General features: G+C 34.4%; 1 protein-coding gene across 3 annotated transcripts in view; it reads left to right on the top strand.

Annotated features, from left to right (window-relative positions):
* LRBA (LPS responsive beige-like anchor protein) overlaps positions 1-24,204 on the top strand; it is a 764,757-nt gene that overhangs the window by 92,820 nt on the left and 647,733 nt on the right. For all 3 annotated transcript variants that reach the window (XM_007999974.3, XM_007999973.3, XM_007999976.3), the window contains exons 10-17: positions 4,118-4,315; positions 4,507-4,640; positions 6,579-6,687; positions 6,989-7,141; positions 12,839-13,007; positions 15,528-15,607; positions 16,893-16,955; positions 19,457-19,554. In XM_007999974.3, the coding sequence (XP_007998165.2) occupies positions 4,118-4,315; positions 4,507-4,640; positions 6,579-6,687; positions 6,989-7,141; positions 12,839-13,007; positions 15,528-15,607; positions 16,893-16,955; positions 19,457-19,554 (1,004 nt within the window). The remainder of the gene's footprint in view (positions 1-4,117; positions 4,316-4,506; positions 4,641-6,578; positions 6,688-6,988; positions 7,142-12,838; positions 13,008-15,527; positions 15,608-16,892; positions 16,956-19,456; positions 19,555-24,204) is intronic.

Here is a 24,204-nt window from a genome sequence, read left to right as displayed (position 1 = left end):
AAACAACACACTTAAAACAGCCATTGGGTCAAAGATAAATCACGAGGAAGATTTGAAAATATCTTGAGACAAATCAAAATATAAGCACAACCTACCAAAACTTACAGGATTCAGTGACCTCAGTCTAAGAGAGAAGATTATGGTGATAATGACTGATAAGAAAGATCTCAGATCAGCAACCTAATTTATACAGTATGGAACTGGAAAAAGAACAAATAAAGTCAATGTTAGCAGATAGAAGGAAGTGGCAAAAATCCGAGCAGAAATAAATGAAATAGAACAGCAGTTCCAACTTTTTTTGGTCCCGGAGACCAGTTTCATGGAAGACAGTTTTTCCACGGACCATGGGTGGTGGGGGCACAGCAGGGATGGTTTTGGGATGATTCAAATGCATTACATTTATTGTGCACTTTATTTCTGTTATTATTACACTGTAATATATAATGAAATAATTATACGACTCACAATAATGTAGAATCGGTGGGAGCCCTGAGCTTGTTTTCCTGCAACTAGATGGTCCCATCCGGGGGTGATGGGAGACAGTGACAGATTATCAGGTATGAATTTCTCATAAGGAGCATGCAATGTAGATGCATGTACAGTTCACAATAGGGTTCACCTTCCTATAAAAATCTGATCTGACAGGAGGTGGAGCTCAGGCAGTAATGTGAGTGATAGGGAGTGGCTGTAAATACAGATGAAGCTTGGCTTGCTTGCCCCCGCTCACTTCTTGCTGTTGTTCCTAATAGGTTGTATACCTGGTTAGGGACCCTTGGAATAGAAAATAGAAAAGTAGTGAGAAAAAATCAGTGAAACTAACAGGTGTTTTTTTTTTTTTTTATTAAACATCAACAAAATTGACAAATTCTTACAAAGACTAAGGAAAAAAGAAGAGTACATAAATAAGTAAAATCAGAAATTAAGGAGGAGGCATTATAACATGCCACAGAAATAGAAAGAATTATAAGAGAATGCTATGAAAAGTATGCCAACAAATTGGATAATTTTGAAGAAATGGATAATTTTCTAGAAACATACATCCTACTGAGACTGAATGAAGAATAAATTTTAAAAATCTGAAAAGACCTATACCTAGTAAGGAGATTGAACCAATAATAAAAAACTTTTCAACAAAGAAAGCTGAGGACTAGATGGCTTCACTGGAGAATGCTGTCAGTTATTTAAAGAAGAATTAACACCAGTTCTCCTCAAATTTACAAAAATTTTAAGAGGAGGGAACATTTTCAAACTGATTTTATGAGGCCAGTGTTACCCTGATACCAAAGCCAGATCAAGATAGTACAAGAAAGAAAACTATAGACCAATATCCCTGATGAATACTGATGGAAAAATCCTCAATAAAACACTAAGAAATTGAATTTAACAGCACATTAAAAGAATGATATACATTGTCAAATTAAGATTTGTTTCTGGAATGCAAAGATGGTTCAACATGAAAATCAATCAATGCAATGTACCACATTAACAGTGAATTACAAAATCCATATGATCATATATCAACTGATACAGAAAAAGCATTTGACAAAATTCAACACTTTCTTGATTTAAAAAAGAAAACAAAACACTCAACAATCTGTGAATAGAAGGAAACTACCTCAACATAATAAAGTATTATATATGAAGAGCCCATGACTAACTGAACAATGAAAAATGGACAGTTTTTCCTCTAAAATCAGGAACAAAGCAAGGATGCTTATTCTTTCCATTTCTATTCAACATGGTATTTGGAAATCCAGTTAGAGCAATTAGGCAAGAAAAAGATAAAAGGCAACTAAATTTGAAGGGAACAAGTAAAATGATCTGTTTATATATGGCATGACCTTGTATCTAAAAATCCCTAAAGATTTCACCAAAAACTGTTAGGACTAGGAAATGAATTCAGCAGAGTTGTAAGGCACAAAATCAATACATACAAATCAATTGTGTTTCTACGTAGCAATAATGAAGTAATAATGAACAGTTTGAAAATTACACAATTTCTTTTAAAATAGCATCAAAAAGGATAACATACTTAGAAATAAACTCAACCAAAGTGGCAAAAGAGCTGTACCCTGACTCCACCAAGGAGGCAAAAGAGTTGTACACTGAAAACTACAAAATGTTGCTGACAAAATTAAAGAGACCCAAAGAAATGTAAAGACATCCCTTGTTCATCTTGTGGAAGATTTAATATGTTAAAAATCCATACTACCTAAAGCAATCTACAGATTCAGTGCAGTTCTTATCAAAATACCAATGGCATTTTTTTGCATAAATAGAAACACAATTCTAAAATTAATATGGAGTCTCAAGGGATTCTCAGTAGCCAAAACAGTCTTTAAAAAGGGGAACAAAGTTGCAGGCTTTACACTTCCAAATTTCAAAATTTATTACAAGGCTATAATACATAATGAAAACAGTGTTAGACTTGCTTAGACACATACGTGAAAGGAACACAATATAGTGTCCAGAAATTAACTTTTACATATATGGTCAAATGATCTTTGACAAGTGAGGCAAGGCCACATATTGGGGAAAGGACAGTGTGTTCAACACATGATGTTGGGAAAAGTGGATATCCAGATGCGAAAAGTAAGAAAAAAAAGTTTTATACTTAATTCATGTTATATGTTATATATAAAAATGAGCTGAAAATGGATTAAAGACCTAAAAGTAACATGTAAAACTATAAAACTCCTGAAAGAATACATAAGGGAAAAGCTTTACAACATTGAATTTGGCAGTGATTTCTTGATTGATTGTGATACCAAAAGCACAGGCAACCAAAGCAAAAACAGACAAATAAGATGATGTCAAAGTTATAAAGTTCTGAGCATCAAAGGAAATATCCAGCAGAGTGGAAAGGTAACCTACAGAGTGAGACAAAATATTTAGCAATCATATATCTGATAAGGGATTAATATCCAGAATATATGAATCCTATAACTCAACAACAGCAACAACAAAACAATTAAAAACGCATAAAAGAGTTGAGTAGACATTTCTTTAAAGAAGATATGAAAATAGCCAATGAACATACGAAAAGATGCTCAATATCACTAGACATTAGAAAAATGCTAATTTAAATTACAGCGAGCTATCGCCTCACCATTTAGGATGACTCTTTAAAAAAGAAAACAGAAAATAACAAGTGTTGGTGAGAATGTGGAGAAATTGGTACTTTTATGCACTGTTGAGGGGAATGAAAAATGGTGCAGCTGCTATGGACAACAATATGAGGTTCCTCAAAAAATTAAAAAGAGAACTTCCATGTGATCCAGTAATCTCACTTATGGGATATATACAAAATAATTGAAAAGAGGATCATGGAGACAGATTTTCACACAAGAAATAGGGTCACAAGGAGATATTTGCCCACCCATGTTCATATTTTCAATAACTCAGAAATAGAAGTAACCCAGATGTCCAGTAGCAGATGAATGGATAAAGAAAATGTGACAGACAACACACATAAACACACAGGACCATTATTCAACCTTAAAAAACAAGGAAATCCTGTCATCAGCTAAAACATGGAGGAACTATGAAGACATTGTGCTAAATGAAATGCTTTGGTCACAAAAAGGCAAATACTGTATGATTCCACTTATATGAGGTATCTGAGAGTCCAACTCATAGAAACAGAAAGTGGAATTGTGATAGTCAGGGACTGGTGGGGAGCAGGAAATGGGGAGTTGTTAAATGGCTACAGAGTTTCAGTTTTGCAAGATATAGAAGTTCTAGAGATTTGCTGTTTAGCAATATGAATACAGTTAATGTTCCTCAATTACACACTTAAAAATACTTACGATGGTAAGTTGTATATTATATACTTTTGACCACAATTTTAAAAAAAGAGTATAAGCAAAAAAGATAAAATGTGATCTGTTGGTCACTTTTACCTTTTTAAGGTAAGGTTTTAATGTCAAGTTGACTTGATTTCCATTGTATCTTTAAATTCAGCCAATTTTAGAAGTAAACAAAGAGGGGTCCTCTTATATGATACTATTAAAAGATTATCAACGGTCTACCTCCTTAAAATTTTACACCTGTGTTGATTTGTACTTAGATTCTCTTTTTGTGGCATACTATTTAACTGTTTTTAATTAATTCTTAGGGTACATTTAAGTTCAAAGCAGAAAGCGACCTTTTCCTAGCTGAGCATCACAAACTTCTATTGTACGATGGGAAACTCTCTAGTGCCATTGCGTTCACGTACAATCCACGGGCTACAGATGCCCAACTTTGCCTTGAATCATCTCCTAAGGACAACCCTTCAATTTTTGTTCATTCACCACATGCTCTCATGCTCCAGGTACTAACTGTGATCTTTTAAGAAAATTTATATTGGTAATTTTTGATGTGTTACTGAGATGTATTTGGTGGCTTCTGTTAAATACATAGGATGTCACATTTTAGTGTTTCTGCATTTATTGTTGTGCCTTATTTTTAATTGTTTTGGAAAAGAAATCATTGAAGTCTTTACTGTGTTTTTCATCTTACAAGGATGTAAAGGCAGTTTTAACACATTCCATCCAAAGTGCAATGCATTCAATTGGAGGAGTACAAGTACTATTTCCACTTTTTGCACAGTTGGATTACAGGCAATATTTGTCTGATGAGGTTGATTTGACTATATGGTGAGTGCCTTTGTTTTTTTAATTTGCTGTGAGGGTTACTTTCATCACTGTTGATCTATACAATATTTTATCTCTCACGTTTTGTTGTGGAGTCAAAATAATTTAAAGAAACTTGTGAACTATAAACTGTATTACAAGACCATATTAATTATGTCAGTATTAACTCAAGTTCTTGTTTATCAGTAGGAAATATGGAAGCTGTAAGAAACACAGTAAACTGGTTTTAGAATAATGTTATAAATGGCAATAATGGGTTACTCAAAAATAAATACATTTTTTTGTCTAAATTTAAAATTTTTTTACTACTCATAATACAATAAGAAATTTTTAATTTCTGAAATATTTTAAATTATTTGGTAATGATTTATTATGGAACTTTGTATATTTTAATTATTTATTACTGATTGCATTTATGTAATTAGAAGCCAAAAATTTTAATAGCGTTATCTGAAGTGAATTAGTCTTTTTTAAAAAAATAATTAGATTGTATATTTAGCACATTTTTGTCTCTTGTGTTGTAGTCCTGAGTCTAAAAAAGACAAAGGGATGTCAGAAAGGAGTTTAAATTTCTCATGGCTGTATATTCTAGTGAAATTATATATAGTGAAATTATTGTTTCATTTGTTACTTGAGAAATTTAAATGACTTTTACATTCTCTCAGTTTGAAATTCTCCCTTTGATTTTTGCTTTTATATGTAACTTGATGTCTACCACCAATGTGTATAATAATAGAATAGTTTTGTCCTGATTCTTTTCAGGTAACAATTTTTTTTTAAAAAGAAAAAGTTATCAAATCTAGTATTTGTCAACTTACATTTTAAAAAATATAAAATTACCCTGACACATTAATACTTTATAAAATTGTTTTGTTCCGTGTTCTAATAGGGCTTACTTACAGTTTTCCCCCTCCCCTCCCCTCCCTCCCTCCCTCCCTCCCTCCCTCCCTCCCTTCCTTCCTTCCTTCCTTCCTTCCTTCCTTCCTTCCTTCCTTCCTTCCTTCCTTTCTTCCCTCCCTCTCTGCCCCCTCCCTCATTTTCCCCTCCATGCCTTCCCCCTCTCCCCCACTGCTCTCCTCCCTCCCTCCCTCCCCTCCCTCTGTCCCACTGCCCCCCCCACCCGCCTTATTGAAATTGCTGGCAGTGGAAGCACTGATGTGGGGGTGGAGATTGGCTGCTGGTCATGCTTTCTCTCTCTCTCTTTTTTTTTTTTTTTTTGGTGGGACTTCTCTCTGAGAAGGCAGTAACAACTGACCTTATTCCTTTCCCTTCTGGGAATCTTTAAAAATTGTAGGTAGTAGAGCATGGTTGTAGCCCCTGTTCAGTTTTAAAAGTGTTCAAGACTGACTGAAGAATTACAATTTTGTTGTTGGGATAATGAACAAACTTCTTAAATTAGTGTTCAAGGACCTCAGGTTTGCCTCCAAGTTAACTTTCTCATCTTTCTCTTCATGTGCCCTCTGCTCCATTCAGACTGGGCAAGTCTGGAGCCCTAACACATTTTGAGGATTTACACCTTACTCTTTTTGCTCCACTGTCTTTTCTCACCTTTTGACCCCTAACACTTCAAAGTTGAATATACTTGCTTATCTAAGTTATATCTATTCTTTAAGGCCTTACTGTATTTTTAATAAGTATTTGTTATTGGTTGTTTTTGGAAGTTGCTCATTTTTCTCGATATCATGCACATTTGTCGTTGTTTCTAAGTTATTCACCTATTAATGTGTTTGGGATAAAGTATATGAAATAAATATTTGAGTAACTTCTAGTCCTGCATTAAAAATCTAGTTCTGATGTAATGTTGGAAACAGTTTTAGTGGAGCTTCAGTTTCTTTGAAATGGAGAACTTTTTATTAAGGTGAATGGAAGGGTTACATCTATCTAACCTAATTAAAAAAATAGAATATGTTTTTTAATCGTTGCCTTTTTAAAAAATTATAGTTCAACCTTGCTGGCCTTTATCATGGAATTGTTGAAGAACTCAATTGCTATGCAGGAGCAGATGCTTGCCTGTAAGGGCTTCTTGGTAATAGGATATAGCCTTGAAAAGGTAAAGTATATTTTATGTTTTTGATTCTTAATTTACAGGCCATACATTTGTTCTCTAAGTGGCCAAGGAATTCTGTCTGCAAGAATGTCTCCTTGGTTACAGAAAATTACCTAAACTAAAATAACATTTTGTTGTTTTACCTTGCCTCCATTCCTCTATTAAGCAAATGTGATAGTGAGCTTCATGGCATCTTTAACTTTGAGCATAATTTGTGGGCCAACTTTTTTCCTGGTAGGGATAGCCTGTAATTCACTTACTTTGACTTGAATTTGTGATAACATTTGAACTACCTTTTTTGCAGTCTTCCAAATCTCATGTCAGCAGAGCAGTACTTGAACTTTGCCTTGCATTTTCAAAATATCTGAGTAATCTGCAGAATGGGATGCCCCTGCTCAAGCAGTTGTGTGATCACGTTCTTCTTAATCCTGCCATATGGATTCATACCCCAGCCAAGGTAATACATATCTATATATTGATATTGTTTTACTATCTTTGCTGTTTTTGTGCTTGAGAAGAGTGATAATTAAGAGGATTTTCTTTTTTTTTATGTACTATTTTGCAAGACTTCAGTGGATTGCTTTTTTTCACTAAGCATCCTTTTTTACTCCTCAGGAAAAATTGCAAATCTGTGTGTGTGTGTGTGTGTGTATTAATATATACAAAGAATATATACACGCATACAAAAAATATATTCTGTGTAAATGTCATTATTTAAAAGATACAGGTATAGTCCTTATTTTCTGAAATTAAATAAAGTTTTATTTGAGAGAGACTTCATTTACTAAATGTAAATCAAAGTTAGACAGTTTTAATGTAATTAATAATGTTTCCTAAGTAACTGTAGCTTTGTTCCATTGTAAATATGCATATATATTTTTTCTTTTTTTTTTCTATTTCTTAAGAACTCACCCTGCTCCTGCTCTCTCTCTTTTTTACTTCACACTTTTGCCTTCCAATGTGATGAACTACTGAGTTTCATTCTTACAGGTACCACTGAAATGTCACTTTTTCCTTGAAGGCATGATATACTAGTCTCATGTAATCATTTTAGTTTCACATTAATTCAAATTATAAAAACATTTGTGCAAATTTTTTTTCAGTTTTGTAACAACAAACCAATTAGCTCTATGTGAATGTAAATGAATTTGTGATAAGGTGTATGAACAAAATCTTTAATAAATCCTAATGTTGTAATACATTGTCCTAAAAATTCAGTAGTGGCAGTATTAAACATAACTTGAAACAGAACATTTTATTAATTTGCATAATTGTATCTATCTTATCTACAATTTTTGTTAGAAGTTGTGTTATTTCAAGCCCAGTTTTCCTCTCTCCCCTTCTGCCTTTTGGTCCACTTGCAGTGTGTATCATTGTTTAAGTTGGAATAGCACCTACTTATTCTAGTTGTCAGAAAAAAGTCTGCAGACTTTTTTTTTTTGCTTTTCTAGAGTCTTAATATCTTATTTTCAGCTGGTCTTTTAAAATGTTAAAGAGAAAAACAGCTGCTGACTCTGATTGCCATTTGGAAATAATCAAAAGAGGCAGCTGGAGGTTGTAGCTTTTTATCTCCAGGTCAAATTTGACCTCATTTTCTTCCATGACCCTCAGTCTTATTTCTTTTTAAGTATTGTTTCAAGTTACTTTTTAAATCTTTTACTAGACACTTTTTTGTCTTACTGATCAGCATATTTGTAAGGCTTTGTGTCTCTTTTGATGTGGTCAGAAAGCCTCTTATTAGATACTTAGTTGGAGGGGAATTAAAAAAAATTCATCTTATGATTTTCTTAGTTTCCTAGTATTATTATACTCTATTTCTTATCTTCTACTTTTTAATAACTTTCCTCAATTTCCTTTTTAGAATTTGCAGTTGAGTTGATAATATTAACATTTTCTCCTGTTTTAGCCATCTGCTTTATGTATCCACAAGGGGTTTTATCCACTTTTATTTTATTGTAAAGACAGTCATAAAAAAGGGCAGATCCAAATTTTGTTTGACTTGAAGGTCAGCTGTTTATCATGTGGGAAATTTTTTAAGAAGAATACAATATAATGCATACAAAATTAGGTTTAGGGTCTTGGAAGAAACATTTATAGATCAGTGGTCATAAAGTTTAAGCTTTATCAGCTTCATGGTCAATCTACCTCTGGGTAAAAGTTGAAGGTCTGGATGTGTGGATGTGAAAGGCTTTGCTTTTGGAAAAGGGAGCTACCAGCGATTTGTAGTTTCCATTTATCTTAGATCTACTCAGAGACCATCTTTTTAATGACCTACCAGGAGAGATAAATTTTCTTGTCTACCATGGTCCTTTGTGTATTCAACAGATATTTGTTGAGTGACTACTTTATGGTGGACACTGTGGATATGGTGATGAACAAGATAGACTTGATACTTGCCCTCGTAGAATTTAGATTTAGTGGGAAAGACAGATGTTAACACACAATTTGTGTGGCTATTGGAGTACATAATGAGGGAATGAGGGAAGGTTTATTCATAATTAGCATATGAGTAATCTTGAGGTCTTTCATTCATCTCTATATGTTGCTACTAAATTCTATTTACTTATTTTTTTGACACAGGGTCTCACTGTGTCACCAAAGTGGGAGTGCAGTGGTGTGATCTCAGCTTACTGTAACCTCCGCCTCCCCAGCTCAGGTGATCCTCCCATCTCAGCCTCCTGAGTAGCTGGGACTGTAGCTGTGTACCACCACACACAGCTAATTTTTGTATTTTTTGTAGAGATGATGTTTTGCCATGTTGCCCAGGCTGATCTCAAACTCCTAGGCTCAAGTGATCCACCTGCCTCAGCCCCCCAGAGTGCTGGGATCACAGGTGTGAGCCATTAGGCCCAGCCTCTGTTCATTTTTCTTTTACCACAGTATCATTCTCAATAGACTAACTTTCTCCAGTTTTCCATTTCTTTGTCTAACTTATCACTATTCTGCCAGAATTCCAACATGTTCTTTTTTTTTATTTGAGACAGAGTCTTGTTCTGTCATCCAGGGTGGAGTGCAGTGGCATGGCCATGGCTCAGTGCAACCTTGAACTCTTGGGCTCAATCAGTCCTCCTGCTTCAGCCTCCTGAGTAGCTGATACTGCAGGTGTGCGCCACCATTCCCAGCTAACTTTTTACATTTTTTGTAGAGACTGGGGTCTTGCTTTGTTGTTTAGGCTGGTCTCAAACTTCTGGCCTCAAGCAATCCTCCTCTCTCAGCCCCAGAAAGTGTTGGGATTACAGTCTTGAGCCACCATGCCCAACCCCAATATTTTCCTAACATATGATTCTTATCATTCCTTAGCCCCAGAAGTTTTAATCGTTTCCCATTGTTCTCAAAATGAAGTAGTCCCTTATCTAAGGACTTCATGTCAATTATTATTTATAGATTTTCTAGCTTAAAAATGGAAATATCCTCAGTGGATAAGGAGGTACCAAAAGGTTTCCCTACAGTGGTGGTTCTCAGTCTTGACTGCTAATAGAATCAGTTGGGGTAGGTTTTTAAAAACAAACAAACATAGAATCCCACCACTTCCACTGTAGATTCTGATTTCATCAATATGGTGTTACCGGTGGAGGGTGTCCAGGTTCTTGGTGTCTTGAACAAAGAATTGGACAAAATGCACAAGGCAAGGGAAGAATGAAGGAACAAAAGCAGAAATTTATTGAAAATAAAAGTACACTCCACAGTGTGGGAACAGGCCTGAGCATAGGGGCTCAATGAGCCCCGTTACAGAATTTTCTGGGGTTTAAATAACCTCTAGAGGTTTCCACTGGTTGCTTGGTGTAGGCCCTATGTAAATGAAGACAATGCAGTAAAGTTATGAAGTCTTTTACTTGGTGTATGCCCTATGTAAATGAAGAGGATTTTTCTTGTCATAGCTGTAGTGTTTCCATTTGATTTAGTTCTAGGAAGTCCTTAGATTCCCTGCCTCTAGACCCTATTCTCCTGCCTCACTGGGATGGGACTCAGGCATCAGTATTAAAAAAAAAAAAAGAAGTTTTCCAGTTATTTTAATGTGCAGTCAAGATTGAGAACTGTTGTTCTAACTCTAGGGAAACCTTTATTTCAACCATCATTTTTCTTGCTTGAAATTTTCTCTTATATTCTGTCTGTCTATGCTACTACTCATCTTCAAAGCCTATCTTAATGCCTACTTTCTTAGTGAAGTTTTTCTTTACGATTTCAGTTTATAATAATTTATCTGTCCTCTGAATTAATAATATTTCATAGCTGTATGTTACTCTGTTACATATTGCTTCATGACTTTTTTCATGTTTTGGTGGGCATATTTATTATCTTTGATTTGTTTTGTTTAAATATAAGTGTATTTTTTTTTTTAAAATCTTTTCAACTGTATTTCAGCTACTTAGGGACAGCATATGTGCCATTGTATTTCCATGATACAGTGTTATGCATATAGTTAGATGTAAATATTTGCTAAAGGACTGAAATAACATGGTTAAGAATTTGAGCCATGTCACATTGTCTCAATGAGGAGTGGATTGGGCCTATCGATTTGAACAGCAGTAGCTACATCAAAATAACATTTTGCAGCAAATCAGTAGATCACAATGTATATATATGCATATAGACACATATATGGTTTTGTGAATTACAATGATCTTCCAAGCCCTGCTTTTAAGTAGTTCAGAACCTGCCACTTTTTACCATGTTAGATTTATTCACTGACACTCTAATTGATTTAGCCTTGATTGTTTATCTGTAGGGCACCTGAAAGATAGGTACCTACTTTTTTGCTCTCTAAAGAAATCCCTAGGTGACACTGAGGTACCTTGCAGGTTTGAAAAGGAAAATGCCCTCGTTGTCCAGGAAGGTAACATAAATGTTCAATTATAAATATCAGTAGTTTGGTCTATGGTCAAGGGCAGAATATATGTCCTATACTTAAAGTTGTTCAGCTTATAAAATATACTCTCTAGCTATAAAATGAAAAATTCTTGATTTCAACATGAGAGTAGAGCAAAAGCAGTCGTTATTTTTGCTGCTCTAAGTAATGGAGTATAGTTGATGAGTTTCAGACCCATAATTTCACTAAAAAAAAATTTTTTTTTTGAGGCAGGGTCTCACTCTGTTGCCCAGGCTGGAGTGCAGTGGCACTCTCTCGGGTTACTGCAGTCTCTACCTCCTGGGTTTAAGAGATTCTCCTGCCTCGGTCTCCTGAGTACCTGGGACTACAGGTGTGTACCACCATGCCTGGCTAATTTTTGTATTTTTTGGTAGAGACGAAGTTTCACAATGTTGGCCAGGCTGCTTTTAAACGCCTGACCTCAAGTGATCTGCCCGCCTCAGCCTCCTAACGTGCTGAAATTACAGGCGTGAACCACCGGGGTGGGCCCATTTTTTGTTGAGATGAAATGTGCAGTGGTGGGGTAGCACTTGTATTATTTCTTTCTCTTACATATGAAGAGGTGATATTTTGAAGTTAATATACAAATATATAACTTCTTACGTATTTTTTAAACTACTTATCAATGAGATTAGTAGAATCCTTTCCAAATTAGGGGACATGATACACATGTTGAGAGATTATAATGTTATAATGAAAATGCTAGATTGGAATGTTTCTTGTAATGAACTACTGTCACAGAATTCTGTTTTTCTAATACTCCTCAGTTCTCCTCAGTTAAGCTCTATATCTTTTTCTATGGTTTTCTTTTGGTTTAGTTCTATTTATTTTTTCCTTTTGCGTTACTAGTACTTTTTCTTTTGAGTCATTTCAGCTCCTGATTTTCTGCAAATGTTTTATTTGAAAGAAATTCTAGATTTTTCAAACAACTATGTATAGATAGCATAAGTAATAAGTCTATTATAAAGAGGTTACACATGCTTAGGAATAATTGCTGGTTGCTAAATAGGAATCACAAAGTTATTTCCATGGAATAATGCAGCAAAAAGTTTCCATATTTGATATGCTGCTATAAAAGAAGAAATTACCTGGTTTGGTTTTATAAGGAGTGTGTGTTCATGTGCTTGTGTGTCAATGGGTATGTGTTACCTAATATGAATATTATTATCAGGCTCAGCATTTTACTTTTTGGAAGAAGCATGGTGAAAATAAAACAGCCTGAAAGTGTTACTGGAAACAGATAAAATGCTGGTGGGGTTCTCTAAGTTTTTCATTTTTATTCTGTAGGTTCAATTGATGCTCTATACTTATCTGTCCACGGAATTCATTGGTACAGTCAACATATATAACACCATTCGGAGAGTTGGAACAGTGCTCCTCATCATGCACACGCTGAAGTACTACTACTGGGCAGTGAATCCTCAGGATCGAAGTGGTATTACCCCAAAAGGATTAGGTATATAATTTCTGTCTGTATATTAGTTTACACAAATGCAAATCAGGATTTAATTTTTTTTTTTGTTTTAACCAGTACGATCATATATTTGGGCAGCTTTTCTATATTCCATTATGGCAAAATTTTATTTTAATCTCATTGATAATGTTAATAGTTTGTTGTAAATTGTAGTTTCTAGAGTTTAATAACTTGCTACTTGTATGGAAGAATACTACTTGTGCTGATGTGAGTTCTTTGGGGAGCTGATATGACTAGGATGGTTGTTGTAAGGCGCTGCAAATGCCAAGAAATTTTTAGTTAGTTTTTAGTAATTGATGCGAGACGGATTGTCACAATGAGATTCCTTGAAAATGGTGTTTTGGGAATATGAAGATTTCTTACAGAAGTAGGAGTTATCTGCTTCTCTTAAAGATATTATGAAATTACAAAATGTTAGTAATTATTTTCTTACATAATGAGTACTAACTTGCTGAAAGGGTAATATTCATTCAACATGACCAGCAGTTCATATAAGGGGTCAAAATAAAACTTTTTTTTTTTTTTTTTTTTTTTTGAGATGGAGTCTCGCTCTGTCGCCCAGGCTGGAGTGCAGTGGCCGATCTCAGCTCACTGCAAGCTCCGCCTCCCGGGTTTACGCCATTCTCCTGCCTCAGCCTCCCGAGTAGCTGGGACTACAGGCGCCCGCCACTGCGCCCGGCTAGTTTTTTGTATTTTTTAGTAGAGACGGGGTTTCACCGTGTTAGCCAGGATGGTCTCGATCTCCTGACCTCGTGATCCGCCCGTCTCGGCCTCCCAAAGTGCTAGGATTACAGGCTTGACATAGAGTGGTTCTTTTGTTTGTAACTATAGCAGTCTCCTTGGAATTCGCTTACATCATAAAGGGAGGTAATCAGCTCGTGTAAACTGGCAGTTTCAGATACAACTTGATACAGGTATTCCGAGTATGACCATAAGACTGAATTTGTCTCGCTACATTTACCAGTTCTTCTGTGATGACTGTTTTCACATACTCGCTCCCTTTGTAGTAGTAAGCAGCTGGTCCACTTTCACATCCATAACAGCTTAAATCCAGTGTAAGAGCATCTGCCTATATAAAGTGTTTCCAGTGAAAGTCTCTTTTAGTCTCTCTCTTGCTCATTGGCTTTGATTATATCATGTGCCCATTTCTGTGGTTGTAATTACTCTGATTGCTTAGAAATGGAGGCATCCCCTACGTTGAAAGACATGGTCTGAAAGTGAAGATGACTTCAGTCACTTGGTAAAAATTAAGGGGTGTTGCTTGACATTAAGAAATAGATACTGGGGAGTCAATAACATACATTCTCATTGTAGTAAGAGGCTTTGGTTGTTTAGTGATTTACAAAGATTTTCACATTGGCATACTACTTTTAATATCACTTTCAAAATAAGCTTGGTTTAGCCTCAGAGAATCTGGTATCTGTAATTTAGCAAGCTATGAACTTTTTAAGCTGGCAAGGTTGTGGCAGATCTAGAACCGGGTCAGAATTTTCTCATGACTATTTCATGGTGCTGTAGGTGTATCATGCATGTACTGTCCTAGGTGCTAGTTTTGTATTCTTGCCTGCCTTTTATAACTGATTAGTGACCCTGGGAAAGTCTCATTCTTCAAATGAGAGAACTGGACAAATTTTGTGATCCTATTCTAACTCTAGTCTGATAGTCTTATTTTTTTTTGTCTAGGAATCATATGGAACAAATTTTAAACAATTTTCTTCCTATTTTCATTGATCTGTTCAAGGTCATGGTGGTCCTATGCTTTGGTGGTCTAAGAACTATCTGCAAATAGTGATTAGTGGGGGGAAAATTATAAAATATATGAGCAAACAGGTTCCTAACTTAGGATCTTAGAACAATGAGTGTTTGGTTTCCAAAAGCTTTCTACTTGGAAATTATATGTTTGAGACATGAAAATTGATTTAATGTGAGCCATGTGTGACCAAGGACTTTTCCAAGCAGAGAAGGAGATGTCAGAGGCAGTCAACATAGTATTTCCCTTCTTCATGAATGATACCGTATGGTGAGGCATTCTTTTTGAGATTTTTGTATTATCTTATATAATGATAACAGTAGAAAAATTTTGTCATACTGAATTCATATATAATAATAATGTTGAAAATTTAGATTTTCTTTTGTTTTTTTCTTTGTAAACTTCTGTTACCTTACTAATACTCTCAGAGTCTTAAAATAAGTGTATTATTATTGAATACAAATTTTATTTGTTACCTCATTTTTATGTTTTGGACATTCTTTGACCTATTCAAAGTAAACTTCTTCGTTGTAGTTTCAACATAACCTGTTTGTATGTTTGAAATATTGTGTATACAGTGCGTGTAAGATTGAACACTTGTCTTTCTAGAGGCATAAAAGAGGTCATTCTGTAGGAGACTGACCTTTATGTTTCTTACAAACAAATGGAAAAACTCTTGGGAATAAGAATTTTATACTTTGACAGCATGGAGGTCCTTTAAATACTAACTGTGTATGTGTATTTTTTAAAAGATGGACCGCGACCTAGTAAAAAAGAAATACTTTCTCTACGAGCATTCTTGTTGATGTTCATTAAGCAATTAGTGATGAAGGTGAGTTCACATTCCTTATTCCGTAGCATACTGTGTATTTTGGCTTATAATTTCACATGAAATACAATCTTGTTTTATTTATTCTTTGCTTGGTTACTATGGTTACACATTGGAAAATACTTTGAAAGATGTTTCCATGTTTGTTTGGTTCTTTTTTGGAGCCTGTATGGATATAAATTGTTGCAGAATTAGGGATTGGTAGTTGTATTTTATGTTATATAAATTTCTTTAGTAGCTCAAGTGTGTTCATTCATTCTGCAAATATTTACTATGTTTCTGTTAGTATTTGGCACTATACTCCTGAAGGAGGTTTCATTTTTAGCAGGCTCCTTGTACCTGACATTCAGATTTTGAGAAATAGTATTTCTGTATAAATGTACCAGGTAGGTGTATGAGCCTTTAGAAGTGGTCATATTTAGTCCCTTTTCATTCTATTATAGGTAAAGTAAAATTTACCATTCTAAAAAAGGCATTTTGGTTTTATAAGATAGCAATATATAAACATAGTTGTTACCAATATTTTGTCAGTATTTTCCTATATGATTTTATAATGCTTTATTAGTTGTCACATAAGATTATGGCAAGTGAACCTAACTTTTAGTATACCTTTCAGATTCATATACCTTATTTCCATTTATTTAAAAAAAGTATCCTTTGAATTGTCTTCATTTTGTTCCTCGTTCTCAATGCGTACTGTTTTTATTTTCCAATTTCTTTTCTTGTGTGGTTTTTTTTTTTTTTTAAGATTGCAACTTTTTTAGTGGTTAATATACTCATAGAACAGGTTGAAAATTTTCATAATGAGCTCATATTTAAAAGTGCAGTGTTTTTTTTTTGTTTTGTATTTTCCCCCCAGTGAAATTACTATTTAATTTTTAAGTACTTGACATTTTAACTTGATAATTTCAGAAACTGTTCATTTTATTCTCCACATTAAATTTCAGTCAAAAAATGTCTTCTATATTTAGAGTCGTAGTCGGTGTGGATATTACTTTTTAATTTATCATTACTTATTATTTTTGCTGTAGCTTTAGTAAGTAGGCTATCATATTATACAAGGTGTTGAAAACAGGACGCTGATGTGAAATCTCTTTTGACCTCCACGTGGTCTGGAGCATTGATGTCTTTAGTGCCTCCCCAAATTTTTGTTTTACATTTAGATTCTCTGTTACATTATATTTTTATATTTATAGTAGCTGACCAACTTGACAAATCTATGTATATAATTTCTCTTTAAACATTTTTTTATATGTAAACATAAGATACCTGTATTATGTTTTTGAAGGATTCTGGAGTAAAGGAAGATGAATTACAGGCCATTCTTAATTACCTACTGACTATGCATGAGGTAATATTTGAATTTCATATTTTGAAATTTTAATTTTTGAAGCTACATTAGACTTTTTTAAAAGTAAAAATTTAAAGAAATCTTCAATAATTATGTAACTGTAATGGGGAATAAATGTGTCTACTTAGGAACTAAGCCCTAGCAATCTTTATTTAAATATCCTTTATTACCACAAGATGAATCTTGAGAATCATCATGAAAAGCTTTAAAAAGTACTAACATTGGATTTCATTGAATTAATAATAAAGTATACCAAAGCATACTTTCAGTGTATTTCCAGAAACCGGTGTAACAAATGAAAAAATAGATTACGAAAATGACTAAAAATGATTAGGTTTTAAAAATTGGTAACACAATCTTCCCACTGACTTTACATGTTCAAATATTAAACAACTCATTTATAATGGGATTTAAAATTATGTGTTTGAAAAGAAGTTGAAAATTAAATAGGCTGAAATATCTGTTTTTCTTTTTCTTTTTTAGTACCAGGAAAACGCAATATATGTCAGTTGCAATCTAACTAAATCATCTCTTTTTAGTTAGATTTTTAACTATAATTAGTAAAACTTAGGAATTGATGGAATATATCATAGCATTTTAAATGATAATTTATACTCCTATATTATAATTAATATCTTGTGAATTAATATATTTTAGTATGGAGTAGTGCCTTCTTTAATTTTTAAATGGATAATGAATGGGTCTCTTTGTTAATTCAAGTATAAAAGAATGGCTTAAATTTTGTGATTGAGTAATATTTGACTCAAAATCATTAATGATTATATTTTTTCCTCTTGAATAGGCAATTCTATTAATTTTTAGATTTTTCTGACCAAATATAATATTTGAAGAATTTTCAGTTGAATTTCATGTGATCTATATATGTGATTTTGTTTTTATTAACCCTAAGGGACTGAATAAAGTACTTTATATGAGGTAAACTGGAAGTCACCGTGATTCCTTATTGTTAGGAAAGTTTCAGGTCCTGTAAATAACACTTTCAAAGATTCTGTGTCCTAGCTCTAGATCATCTGTTTAACTTACTGAAAATTAGGTATATAAGTAGCTTCCATAGCAAAAATTCCAAAGTAGTGAAGGAAAACTAGAGTTAGGGCAACCAAGTAAACTAAATTCTGTTAGCTGTTTGCCTTTTCCTTTTTAGGTCAGTATTGTCCAAGTTGACTCTAATGATATGCATACATATTGGTGTATGCAACAAAGGTAGTGAAGGATTTTTATGAAGATTTTTTTGGGGTCTAGAACTCATGTATGTTCCTGTGCTGTTATTCTGTAAACATTATCAAATGCTACCACATATTAGTGGTATGTTGATGAAGTAAACATTTATTGTTTATCTTTATAGTGACAATAGGTAATACTGTATATGAAAACGATCCGGTTATCATTTCCTACAAAGTGTTCTTTTAGAACTAGTTTCTGGAGAGGCGCAGTGAATAAAATATTCCAGGTCAGATAAGTTTAAGAAATGATACATAATATCTTGCCCCTACCACTACCACCAGATTTGCAACATTTATTAGCATTTTAGAAGCTCTAATATGTTTTTCTGTAATAAAGAATAACCCTTCCCCACAATTTCTTGGTATATAAGCCTTCCTTAAAAAACAATAATGTTGGATATACTGTTTCTATAGGTTATGTTTTACAAAATCTTGATTCAGTATAACATAAAAGGCATTTTATTCCTTTGATTAAGAAATTGTTTTGAAGCCGGGTGTGGTGGCTTACGCCTGTAATCCCAGGACTTTGGGAGGCTGAGTTGGGAGGATTATGAGGTCAGGAGATTGAGACCATCCTGGCTAACATGTTGAAACCCCGTCTCTACTAAAAATACAAAAAATTAGCCAGGCGTGGTAGCAGGCACCTGTAGTCCCCGCTACTCTGGAGGCTGAGGCAGGAGAATGGCGTGAACCCAGGAGGCAACAGAGCGAGAGACTCCGTCTCAAAAAACAACCACCACCAAAAAAAACCAAAGAAATTGTTTTGAGGTCAGGCACAGTGGCTCAACCTGTAATCCCAGCACTTTGGGAGGCTGAGGTGGGCAGATCACTTAAGGCCAAGAGTTCGAGACCAGCCTGGTCAACATGGTGAAACCTTGTCTCTACCAAAAATACAAAGATTAGCCAGATGTGGTGGTGCACACTTGTAGTCTCAGCTACTAGGGAGACTGAGGCACAAAATTTGCTTGAACCTGGGAGACAGAGGTTACAGTGAGCTGAGATCACACCACTGAGCTCCAACCTGAGTGAGAGAGTGAGACTCTGTCCCCCTGCACAAAAAAAGAAGTTGTTTTGCTATTTTAGGTATATTTGGAGTTACAGAGGTGAATGTGTACATTTAAAGAACATAATTTGTTAAAAATAACTCTCACAGATATGTCTACTTATATTTCTGATGTTGAAATTTCTATTTCAGAAGTATTTAGTATTCAACTAAGTTGTTTTTTTCCTCATTAAAAAAAATTTCTAAAATGATTATAGGATGACAATCTAATGGATGTCCTACAGCTGCTTGTTGCATTAATGTCAGAACACCCTAACTCTATGATTCCTGCTTTTGACCAAAGGAACGGGTTACGGTAAGAGTTAATATATCAAGAGTTTTTAATATATTTCATATAAGGGATTAGTTTGGAAATATTTGAAAGCTTCTTAAGTATGGAAAGTATTAGTGAAACTTACATATGAAATGAGTTTATAGCTTGAAATGAGTTAAGATTTAAGACCCATTTATTATCATGCATTTTTTCCAATGCATCTTTAATTATAGAGGCTGTGTTACTATTTGTTACTATTTAATTTGTGAGGACAGATAAATGATTCCAGTATTTTGTATGGTGAATGCTATTATAGAGCTACTGTATTGTTGCCTTCTTTAGCAGAATTATCTTTAGGTTGTAGAATAGTATTAAATAGTGTTCAGTTGTAATCCAAGACAAGCTCTCTATCTTTCCTTTAAAATATCACTTCCACCACCTCCCACTTCAGACTCAGCGTTGTATTAGTTTGCTTAGGCTGCCATAATCAAATACCATAGATTGGATGGCTTACACAACAAAGATTTGTTTCTCACAGTTCTGGAGGTGGGAAGTCCAAGATCAAGATGCCAGTGGGGTTGGTATTTGGTAAAGACTCTCCTCTTGGGTTGCCTACATCCTCTTCCTTGCTGTGTTCTCACGTAGCAGAGAGAGAAAGAGAGCATGAGTGAGCTCTCTGGTGTCTCTTCTTACAACAACATTACTCCTACTGGATTAGGGACCTACTCTTATGACCGCGTTTAACCCTAATTACTTCCTTAGAGACTCTATCTCCAAATACTAATGGTAGGGTTTCAACATAAGAATTTTGGGTATATGCAATTATTTGGTCCATAACGGTGATCAACAACAAAAACAGAATACTTAGATTTTACACATAAGGAAGTTTAAAATCTTTTGTTTAATGAAAAAGTGTCTGGGCGACAAAAGTTTAGCAACTAGTTTGCTTAATCATCAGCTACAGAAACTAATTTAATTATCGAGTTATAATTAATTCACACAGGGATTTTTGTTTGTTTGTTTTTGAGACAGTTCTCACTCTGTCACCCAGACTGGAGTGCAGTGGTACGATCACGGGTCACTGCAGCCTTGACCTCCTGGGCTCAAGGGGTCCTCCTTCCTCAGTCTCCTGAGTAGCTGGGATTACAGGCATGTACCACCATGCCCAGCTTATTTTTAAAATTTTTTTGTAGAGACAAGGTGGACAAGGTCTCACCATGTTGCCTAGGCTGGTCTTGAACTCCTACGCTGAAACGCACATTGATCTTCTGTTACAGATTCTTTATTTGGTATCTTTTAATGCTCATTCTCTACAAGTTAAAAAGTAACTTTATTCATTATATTTAAGGGGTTTATTTTCAGAGTTCTCCAGGAAAACAGAACCAATAGTGTGTGCACGTGCACACATACACACATGCATGAGAGAGATTTATTTTAAACAATTGTTTTACACAATTGTGGAGGCTGGCAAATCCAAAATCCGTAGGATAGGCAGGCTGACTGGAGACCCAGGGAAGGGTTGATGTTGCAGTTCAAGTCCAAAGGCAGTCTGCTGACTGAATTTTCTCTTTGTCAAAAGCAGTAAGGCTTTTTTCTGTTAGGCTTTCAACTGGATAAGGTCCACATACAAAAAATCTGCTTATTTAAATGTTAATCTCATCCAAAAAATACCTTCAAAGAAACATCTAGAAAAACATTTGACCAAATATCTTGATACCATGGCCTAGCCCAGTTGACACATAAAGTTAAGCATTATAAGATGTAAATTTACAGTTTGTCATTTATTTACAGTTTTGCTATCAAACAGAGTACTCTTTATTTTCCCTTACCACTGTCTAATAATTATTACTTTGAACAAGCTTGCTGTGTACAAGTATTTGTATGGACGTATGTTTTCATTTATCTTGAGTATATGCCATACTTAGGAATGTAATGGATAGGTTGTATGATAGCCATATTAACACAGAACAAACAAGGCTTATACATACTTGTTTCTTTTGTACACATTTCCTCTCCAATAACTGAATTTCAGAAAAAGATTTAAGGGTTTGTGTAAAGACCTGGCAGATTTTTTTCTTTTTGGTTCCAGAGTATCTAATTTTATAACCTTATTTTCTTAGTATTAGTGTGGATGTGCTTTAGTGTATTTTGTGATTTAGTGTATAGGATTTTACTACTATTTATTTAAAAAATAATTTCAAGATAGTATCATAGACATTTAAAAACTAGTCAGAAGAATTATTCTGTTGAAAGTCTGGGCAAGGAAAGTCTATAATTTATACTTGTGGTCTTCGTGTGTGAATTTTTGGTACACAGCCTTATCTCAGTTTCACTAGGTGTGAATAACTTCATTGTCCTTGTGACTAACTCATCTTAGCATTCACATTTTGTACTTTTTAAAAATTCCTTAACTTTGCTACCTTTACTGCCATTCTTTGTAATTTATCCATTCCTATTTTAAAAACCTAGATGTTTTTATCACTGGAATGTTTCCACATCATAAATTTAAAATTCCAATCTTACTCTTTAATCAAAATCATCTATCTCCTGTTTTTCTAATATTGCCCTTTCCAATGCTCTTCAGCGTCATAGTTACCTTCTGTCCTGTGATCTTGCTTTTTTTTATCCTAGTGTGTCATACTACATCTGCCATTGTTTATTTCCTTCTTGGCTTGGTTATTTGCTGGAAGTGGTTTCTAACAAAAACTTCCATCTGCCCTTGTCCTGTTAGATTTGCTTTTGAGAATTCTGATCCTAGATTAGTCTAGGTAGGTACACTCTAAGCTAAACCTTGGCTGGTGGGGAAAAGTCATGTAGTGTTGTATGTTGAAACTATTATAAATTCATGATCTACACATCTATCATTGTTAGACTTTTATTTATTCCTTCAGATACAATTCTAAATTTTTACAACTCTTCCTGTTACTCGTCTACTTAATTAGAGCTATTAGGAGGGAATTATTTCAACTTCCATCTGTTTTCCCCAAAGGTGTATTTTAGAGCACGTTCTTGTTTGCTTACTTCTAGTACGGTAGTAGTAGAAAGGTCTTCTTCCTGTTTATGGCTGCTCTTCCATTATTGCTCTTGATCATATTTATTTTTATTTTTTCTATTTTATCTTTATTGCTTTCTTTGGCTGACTCTTCTATAATGGTTTGTCTTTATAAATAACATTTTGTTGTGGCACCGCCACTCTCATTCTTTTAAATACTGCCTATGGTTACTTTCCTGCTATAACCACAGCTACTCTCATTCTTTTAAATATTGCCTATGGTTACTTTCCTGCTATAACAACAGAGTCAAAGAGTTGTAACAGAGATGATATGGCCCATAAATTCTAAAACAGCGGTCCCCAGCCTTTTTGGCACCAGGGACTGGTTTTGTGGAAGATAGTTCTTCCACAAACTGGGGTAGGGGGTGGTTTCAGGATGATTCCAGTTTATTACATTTATCATTTGATTCTCATAGGGAACATGCAACCCTAGATACCTTGTATGCACAGTTTACAATAGGGTTCTACTCCTATGAGAATCTAATGCCACAGCTGATATGATAGGAGGCGGAGCTCACGCAGTAATGCTTGCTGGCCTGGTGCTCACCGCCTGCTGTGTGGCCTGGTTCCTAACAGTCCACAGACCGGTTGTTGCCCGGGGACTGGGGACCCCTGTTCTAGAATATTTACTATTTGATCCTTTACATAGCAGTTTTTTAACTCCTGTGCTAAATTATTCCAAATTTTTTTTTTTTCCCTTTAATGGTTTAAATCTCCTTTCCTTCTTATGTTTAATTTCAGGGTTAGGTAAAACTATAGCAAAATGCATCTTGTTTTTTGTTTTCATGCAATACAGATGTAAACAAAATGCATCTTTTTAGCTTTATGGGAGTTTGTGATAGATTGGTTTTTTTTAGTTTTGCAAGTATGATTTATTACCTTAACATTTACTTGAAACCATTTATTACTTCAAAATATTTGACTTGATGTAGATTTCACTAAGTTTTGCCAGTATCATTTTTTGTAGCTTTATTGTGGCATAATTGACATACAGTGAACTGCACATAGAAAGTTTTGACATATATCTAAATCTCTGAAACCATCACAACAAACAAGATAATGACAAATTTGTCATTACCAAAATTTCTTATGCCTCTTTGTAATCCCTCCCTTATACTGATCCCTAGGCTAGCACTGATCTGTTTGTTGTTACTGTAGATTAATTTGGATTTTCTAGAATTTTATATAAATGGAATTATGCAGTATGCATTCTTATTTGTCTGACTTCCCTCAGGATAAATTATTTTCAGATTCACCCATATTGTTTTATTTCCTTGTATTGTTGGATATTATTTCATTATATGCATATATCACAGTATTTAGCCATTCACTATTGATGGACATTTGTTTCCAGTTTTTGGCACTTGAACACAAGCTTGCTGTGAATATTCATGTACAAGTATTTGTATGGACATGTGCTTTTTTATTTATCTTGAGTATGTACTTAGGAATGTAGTGGCTGGGTCATATTGTAGGTGTATGTTTAATTTTTTACGTAACAGTCAAACTGTTTTTCAAAGTGATTGTAGTATTATGTGTTCCCACCGGCAGTGTATAAGAATTCTGTTTGACCCATAATCTCACCAAGTTTTGGTTTGGTCAGTCTTAAACTTCAGCCATTCTAATAGGTGTGTGGTAGT

The sequence above is a fragment of the Chlorocebus sabaeus genome, chromosome 7 (assembly GCF_047675955.1).
Source record: "Chlorocebus sabaeus isolate Y175 chromosome 7, mChlSab1.0.hap1, whole genome shotgun sequence".
In the NCBI taxonomy this organism is placed as follows: Eukaryota; Metazoa; Chordata; class Mammalia; order Primates; family Cercopithecidae; genus Chlorocebus; species Chlorocebus sabaeus.
This window is presented reverse-complemented; position numbering and strand designations above follow the sequence as displayed.